This window comes from Cynocephalus volans, chromosome 10 (assembly GCF_027409185.1).
Source record: "Cynocephalus volans isolate mCynVol1 chromosome 10, mCynVol1.pri, whole genome shotgun sequence".
In the NCBI taxonomy this organism is placed as follows: domain Eukaryota; kingdom Metazoa; phylum Chordata; class Mammalia; order Dermoptera; family Cynocephalidae; genus Cynocephalus; species Cynocephalus volans.
In genome coordinates, this window is record NC_084469.1 from 102,734,364 (window position 1) to 102,742,607 (window position 8,244).

Genomic DNA, 8,244 nt, shown 5'->3' on the forward strand with positions numbered 1-8,244 from the left:
TCACAACCATATGGTGCGAAGCCCATGAGAATAAACAGGACACGCATAGGGTGATTTTGAGCCTCTTTATTGCCCTGGACACCCCCTATTGCCGAGGGTCCTGGAACCGAGCAATGGCAGCAGCTGGCTTAGTTGGTTGATGGTCTAGAGAGAGAGAGAGAGAGGAGGTGGCGAGGATGGCAAGTGTGGAGGGCTTCAGACTACAAAGGACATCCCAAGACCCTCACACACACGTGGGGCCCCAGTGGGGTGGGGGAGGACGAGGCAGCGTGGTGACCACAGCACAGACAGGGCCTGACCGGCAGTGACCAGCCAGGCCCTGCTGGGGACTAGCAGTGGGCCCCAGCACAGCAGCTGACACCTGGTGCCTGTTGGCCCGCCTGCAAGGTTTTTGAAAAGGATAACAAAGGACCGTCACCTCAAAACAGGCTTGGGGACTATTAAATCAGCACGGGGCCCACAGTCGGCCCAAGTGTCAGCTATGATGCTGTGACGAGGCAGGGGTGGAAGAGGGACCCGGGCTCGGGGCAGGGGTCTTACTTGGCCCACTCAACGTTAAGGATGAGGTGGTCATAGCCGAAGCCGGATACCCCGGCGATGGCGCGTGCAGCATCCTCTCGGCGGTGGAAGCTTATAAAGGCAAAGCCCTGGGGGAGGAAGTAGGGACAGGGTCAGGGGGCCCAAGCTGGGACAGACAACGCCAGCCCACCCCAGTGGCCGCCCACCCACCTTCGACTGGCCAGTGGTTTTGTCCTTAGCCAGGTAGATGCGGGAGATGGAGCCAAAGGGCCGGAAGAGCTCCTGCAGGTCGGTCTCACGTGTGTCCTCTGACAGGTTGGTGACGCGGATGGTGGCGTTGTCGTCGGCTGTGCAGGTGAGGCAAGGCAGCCTTGAGGGGGAGGCCCCACCCAACCCCAATGCGCATGCCCCAGGGGTAATTACAGGGCGCCTCGCGCGGGAGGTGTCCACCTGCCAGCCCCGCAGCAGAGCACCCCTCACCTCTTCGGTTGGGCTGCATGGACTCCCCGCGGCGGCTGGCTCCGTCACGCAGGCTCGGTGGCACATACTTCCCTGTCTTGTTCTGGGTGGCCTGCACGGGCTCCAGCTCTGGAAACCAAAAGCACAGTCAAGTTTAGCCTGGTCCTGGGGCAAACAGAGGGAGAGACGGGCCCCAGGGCCCAGCTCTGGCAATGTCTGCCAAGCCACAGGCATCCTGTTGGTCCCTTTGAGAGCCAGAGCCTCGGTGGCGACAGTGACACCAAGGTCACATCCAAGAAGCCAATAGCACTCAAGCATCCTGCTGGGTACACTGGCAGAGTGAGAACCCACAGGGGTGAATGTGGTCACAGGTGCCAAGAGCTAGAGGAGCGTCAGCCTCACAATGGACAGCGACAGCAGTAACGTGACCTATGGGTGGGGACAGCTCCCAGGTGACAAGTGCACTGTGCATGCAAGCCACAGCAGGCTGCCCAGACTCAAACTGGCCACCAGCAAATCATGCAAGAGACACAGACTGCAGACAGACACATCACGCAGACACACACACAGCCAGCGTCAGCATCCTGGGGCAGACAGACACAGCCCACCCAAGTCAGGAACCATCACACAGAGTCACCAGCAGAATCACAGCTGGTAAGCCACACATACAGGGGTACAACCGTCCTCAACCATACGTGGTGTAGTTACACATGCAGGCATGTACACATTTAAGAACACAGGAGCACAACCCCCAACAAGGGTGACAGGGACAAACACGGGCCACCACAGCCTGGTGGTGCTGATGCTGTACTGTGGGAGCTGACAGCCACAGACAGCAGGTGACAGCTGAGGACTCTCCCACGGGTGCACAAGCCCCCCACAATGGCCCACCGGCGTGACCCCAGGCCCCACACCTCCTGGCAGCTTCTCCTTCTCGCCGGTGGACAGGCCCAGCTGCTCGGCCAGCTCCTTCTGCATGGGCCCCAGCGTGTCCTTGTAGGGGCAGCGGGTGGTCCAGTGGTCACCCTTGCAGATGCGGCAGGACACGATCTTCTGGCCCTTGAGCTTGTTCATTGGATCCTCCTCCTCCTGGCAGTTCAGGTCCTGGCGGGGGGTGGGCAGTGCAGCTCAAGGGGGGCTGCTGCGTCCCAGCCAACAACACCCCGGACACCAAACCTGCCCCACTGTCCCACGTACCTCTTTGCTGGTGATGAATGTCATGGAGACATCGTCACTGACTGTTGTGGTGGCCACATTGGGCCCTGGGGGGTCAAACTCTGAGTTGCCGAACTTCTTCCAGTTCTGAGCTCAGGGAGGGAGGCAAGACATGTCAGGAATCAGGAGCCCACACTGGAGCACCCCAGACCTACAAATGCCAACCCTGAACGGTCTGAGCCTTGAACCCCATTTTCCACCTTCCCCAAACACCTCCCATAACCGTAACGGTGACAGTTCCCGTTTCCTGAGTGCGCACCAGGCCCTGGCTGCCCACCAGCTCCAGGAGACAGGGATGGCTCTGAGAGCCATGTTCCAGACAAGGGAATGGAGGCTAAGTAGGGGAAAGGGCACCAACCGACCATTCCTGGGGCCTGTGCAGGTCGGTGGACCTCAGGGACGTGCAGGGGTCACTCAGTGAGGGGCCTTCAGCTAGGCAGACCACCTAAGCTCAGCTCCCTCCCCTACAAAATGGGGACCATAGATGCTTCCCACCAACCCGAGCTTCTATGCAGATTGAATGAGAAAACACTTCCCGCAAAGTGCTTGGGTGTGGGGCCTGGCACTACTGCTATTGCTTCTTCCAGAAGCGCTCAGCCCTGGGTAAACGAGAGCTGTTATGATGACCTCAAGGGAAGGCTTGGTTGGGTTCCTCCAGGTGGACAGGCCAAAGGGAATAAGAATCTAACGTCACCAAGCTGGCCGGTTAGCTCAGTCAGTTAGAACATGGTGTTATGTATAACACTACGGTCAAGGGTTCGAATCCCCATACCAGCCAGCCACCAAAAATCAAATAAAAATTCCCTTCAAGAACCTAATCCCACCCACTCAGGCACCCTGGACTTTTCAGGACCCCAAGAGAGTGCAAATACTCCAGGCCTCAGTTCTGCTTCAACAAAATAGGTGCAAACGGTTAAACGCCATCTCTGAAAACAAAGGCCCTGGGAACAAGGATTCCCAGGTCCTCTGGCGCAGCCCTGGGGGAGCCCCCAAAACAGGGATGGACGGGCTCACCTTCCTCCTTGCAACAGCCTTTGAGGCCTTCCGGGTCTCAATCCTGAAGGTGCGGACAATCTGTGGATGGGAGAGGGGAGGGGAGGGCTTCCTGTGCCTCCTGGGACCAGGGCATCTTCCTCACCAACCCAGCCACCACACGCCGCCCCTCCTGGTCTAAGCATCCCCAACCACAAGGGCACTCCCCCCTTCCCCCGAGCCTCACCTTGAACTTCTTGCCATCCTCATCTACCTTGTACTCGGTCACTGTCTTTATGTTCCCGGTGATGACCTCCTTGGGAGGCGGCAGTGGAGCTGGAGAGGGGAAAAGATGAGGGGAACAGAGCCCTGGGTAATGGGGACAAGAAGGAACCGGCCTGGGGAGAGAGGCAGCCTAGGGATGGAGTGGAATCGTCACTCACCTCCCGGGAGTAGCTCAGGCTCTGGGCTGGTGTCGCCGGTGGCCAGAGGGATCCCCTTGAGCAGTTCGCTGGTGACACATTTATCTGCCAGAGGGAGTGTGGAGAGGTCAGCTGCGGGGGGGGGGCTCCCAAGCTGAGCTGGAAGGACTTTGGGGTGACACTCACACCAGGATCTAAGGAAGGCGGTACCAAGAGCAGAGGGCTGGCCAAGCAGGGCGCTGGGACAGCCCCGTGGGGACTCAGGGCTGGCTGTAATAACCTCAAGCAGTGGCAAAACGTAGGGGATCCCTGGCATGAAGGTAGGGGCAGGCCATAAAGCCAAGCAGGCGCTAGTACAGCGGCAGGAGACAGGCTGTTACAAGCTCCTCCCCGGAGTGGCAGAGCAGTTGCGAGGACCTGGGCAGTAGCAAGGGAGAAAGAGGGACTGGCCAGTTAACAACCGGGGTTGGCAAGAGGGTGGCCCCCATGACGATGGCGCGGGGCAGGAGCAGGCCGTGACGGGGGGTGCAGGGTGGCGGGGCTGGGGGCTGGCCGCGGTGACCCGGCGCGACCGGGTGCAACTCACCGTCCTCTCCCTCCTCTTCCACCTGGTCGGCCCAGCTGGGCTTCGAACTGCGGGGACAGTTTCCGGGTAAGTCAGCGAGGTCTGGCCTCCGCGGCCTCAGCGCACCCACGCCTCATGGTACTCTTCGAACCCCAAACCGCCTCCCGGCGCCCCCTTCCGCAGCCCCCGACTCACTCAAACTCTCCAGTCGGCATCGCAAAGTCTTCTTCACGCAGCCCAAGCCCGGAGCAAAGAGCGGAAGTGGAGGGAGAAGAACGAGACTTCCGGTGCCGCCGCCATCGCCTAGAGTAGCCCGGTCTCTGCGCCCACAGCGCCCCACTGCGGACGGAGATGGAGGCGCTGTCTGTGTGTGCGGCTGGCGCTGGTACCCAACCGTACTGTTCCCATTAACCTTCTATTTAAATAAAAAATTCAGTAATAAAAACAAAGCTCACATATTGGAGGCTTATTGTATGCCACGCACTGTGAGGCGGAAAGGATCATTTCCATTTCGCGGCTGAAGAAACTGAGGCTCAGGAGAACAAACACTTTTGCCTGGGCTGTTCTTCCTCGTCTGGGGAGGGATTTGATTTCCTGCTCTGGGTGATGAAGATGTCAAATGGCCCCTCAGCTATTGTCCTTTCCTTTGTAGCAGTCTTGGCTCTCTGATATTGCCCAGTTCGCCTTCTAAGAACACACACGCTCAATGGGAGCGTTGTGGCTCCCCAAGGGGGTGAAAATTGGTTCTTGGGAAGAGGAGAAAACCTTAGATATTTGCGACCCTCTAACGCCAATCCTATCAGACAAAATCTTATTCCTAAGTATTTAATTTCTATCATTAGGGAGAAACCTAATGTAATTAAATTGAGATTAATGTAATTGATTTAAATTCAATTTCAAAATAATTTCATTTTTCTTCTTAGGGGGGAGGTAATAAAAAAAAAGTTGAAAAACACTGCTCTGGACTGTCAGCTACAGAAAGCAGACATATGCCTTCTTTGTTTACCTCAGGGGTCCCAGCACTCACAGGGTGTCTGCACTCTGCACCTGCACATAGTAAGTGCTCAATTAATGGGCATTTGGGAAGAGGTAGGAACCAGATCATAAAGGACTTTCTAAACCACATTATGCTCTTTATCCTGTAGGCTGGGGGGTGTGAATGAAGTCACTGAAGTGTTTTAAGTGGCCATCCAGGGTGACCAGATTTTCTTGTGAGAAAGATTATTATGGAAACCTGTGGTGAGCAGAGTGGAAGGGAAAGAATTAGCAGCAGTCCAGGAAGGCAGCTGGGAAAGTGAGTTAAAGAAAGATGGGTACATTGCTGTAGACTTCCAGGAGGGTGGTCTGGCAATATGGATGAAACTATAAAGTTTGTACAAAGGACCAATAAACATCTGTACAAGTTTACCCAAATTTACTCCGAACAACACAATATCCAAACAGCTTAGCAGATGGGAAAAACTTTAAAAATTTGGTATTATCCAGTGACAGATATAAAGAAACAGATACACACATTGTTAGTGCGTGAAATTATGCAAGCTTTTTGGATGGAAATCATACATCTACTAAACTTAAAATGCACATGTGAATTTTCCTTTGAGCCAGCTAATAATTCAACCTGTGAGTAATCTGTAAATGTATGCAAAGATGAGAATAAGATGCCCAGGCAGTATTGTCCATAGTAGTAAAAACTGGAAACCCTGATCTGCCCATCCTCAGGGGCTGGTTAAATAGATCAATGTATGCTATGCCATAACCTGTGAAATGCTATGCAGTCTTTTAGGAGGTAACATGTGTGCTCATGTTAAAAAAACAAAACAAAAAAACGCTCCAAGATAATAGGAGGAAGCAAAATGTAATATGGCATATATCGTAAGAAACAATTTGTGTAAATCTTTAATAGCACATAGATATGCAGATAGACGCAAACCACTTTCTGGAAAGAAATACGTGAAACTGTTGGTGAGAAATGTTTTTGAATGTAAGCATCAAGGGAAAAAAGCTTATTTTTGCACTTTGCTGCTGTATTTAAAATTTTTACCATGTGTATTTATTATTGTGATTTAAATAGAAATATATAAAAATATAAAATCATTTATATACAATTTATATAATTTATATATATATTCATATATAATATGCATTTATGTCATATATGTGAGATATAACATGTAAATATATCTTTAATGTTTTTAAATTTTTCTCCCGTTCTTTTTTATAATATTTTATGGACACATAATTGTACATTTTTATAGGGTACTACTGTGTGATATTTTAATATATGTGTACAATGCATAATGATCAAATCAGGTTAGTTAACTTATAAGTCACCTCTAACATTTATCTTTTCTTTGTGTTGGAAACATTCGATATCCTCTCTTCAGGGCTGGCTGGTTAGCTTAGTTGTTTAGACCGTGGTGCTGAAAACACCAAGGTCAAGGTTTCAGATCCCAGTACAGGCCAGCTGCCTTAAAAAAAAAAAAAAAAATCCTTTCTTCCAGCTAATTGAAAGTATATGATAAATTGTTAACTATAGTCACCCTACAGTGCTGTAAAACACTAGTTCTTACTCCTTGTATCTAGCCATGACTTTTTATGTGTGATACATGATAATATATGATGTACGATATAAGATACATTTATATCCGTTAACTTGCATTCCCACTTTAGGATTGGCCTAAGAAAATACTCATGTGTGTTCAAATTAATAAAGTTGTCTGTAAGAAAATGTTCAGCACAGTATACCTTAAAAGACAGGACAATTGAAAACAGGAGAACAGCCATCATTAGTAAGAAATTAGCCTCATGTTTAACTTTTCTAGGTAATGTCAAACTATCTTCAAAGTTGCTATTCTAATAACCAAATAAAATTTAAAATAAACTAAAATCTAAAATAAACTAAATAAAATTTATACCTACTAAGAATGGATAAGAAATTCTTCTGTTGTCTACAACCTTACTTTTGGTCTTTTTTTTTTTTTTTTCTACATACATGTATGCTATTATACCATATGCAATTTTGTATCTTTTAAAAATTTAACATTAATATGAACAATTTCCAATGTCAACAGTTGTTATTAAAATATGATTTTTTAATTACACTATATTTCGTTGTAAGGATATTTGAGCATGTATTTGACTCTTCTCCTGTTGTCGACCATAACTATACTTCCGAGACTTTAAAGAACTTTGTAATAAACTCATTGATTATAATCTTTGGGAAAAAAATGTAAATAAATAAGGGATTAGCTAAATATCAGCTCATCCATACGAACACTACTCTTGGAGAGAAATTGTATGTCTTTGTGAATGAACAGACTTTGCATCGGTAATTCTGGGTCTTTCAATATGGCTTTATCTTTACTTCCTTTTTAGTATTTTTCTATATGTAGTATTTTTTCCCTAAACATCAGACATACATCATTATTACAAAAAGTCAGGTATTTTCTAAGGAAAAATAAAAGGGGCTTCCAGGCAGCATAGATCAGTAGGGAGAAAGAAAAGTCCAAGTCCTCCTGTGGCCCTTCCTCATGCCACCAACATTCCATCCACATCCAGAATTTCTGCAGGAAGCAGGCCAGGCCAACAGCCCAACAAACCCCAAAAAGCCCCTTAGGAGGGATATAAGGACTGGCAGGGTATGCTGTGCCCTGGAAACTTAAAGGGGACTTTGTAGATCTCACCAACAGTGGAGAATTCCACTTCTAGGTATTCTCCATAAGACACAGAAACATATGTTCACAAAAAGCTACACATTATAGAATATGTACACCAATGTTCACAGAAGCTTCATTCACAATGGCCCCAAACTGGAAACAATTTGTGTAAATTTGCTTAGGATGCCATGACAAAATACCACAGACTGGGTGGCTTAAACAATGAAAATTTACTTTCTCACAGTTCTGGATGCTGGAAGTCCAAGGTCAAGGTGTTGGTAGGGTCAGTTCCCTCTGAGGCCTCTCTCCTTGGCTTGCGGACAGTCGTCTTCTCCCTGTGTCTTCACATGGTCTTCCCTCTGCATGAGCCTGTGTCCTAATCTCCTCTGCTTATAAGGACACCAGTCATACTGGATTAGGGTCACCCTAATGACCT

At 49.3% G+C, this 8,244-nt stretch overlaps 1 protein-coding gene across 1 annotated transcript; it reads right to left on the bottom strand.

The window, feature by feature from the left end:
- Positions 1 to 51: 51 nt before the first annotated feature.
- Positions 52 to 4,418, bottom strand: EIF3G (eukaryotic translation initiation factor 3 subunit G). The gene is made up of 11 exons (XM_063111971.1): positions 4,348 to 4,418; positions 4,174 to 4,220; positions 3,609 to 3,692; positions 3,413 to 3,501; positions 3,208 to 3,267; positions 2,176 to 2,280; positions 1,893 to 2,082; positions 1,000 to 1,107; positions 730 to 866; positions 541 to 647; positions 52 to 144 (listed from the first exon to the last, which is right to left on the bottom strand). Exons 1-11 carry the CDS (start codon positions 4,365 to 4,367, stop codon positions 129 to 131), a joined length of 963 nt encoding a protein of 320 aa, XP_062968041.1. The 5' UTR covers positions 4,368 to 4,418; the 3' UTR covers positions 52 to 128.
- Positions 4,419 to 8,244: the final 3,826 nt, after the last annotated feature.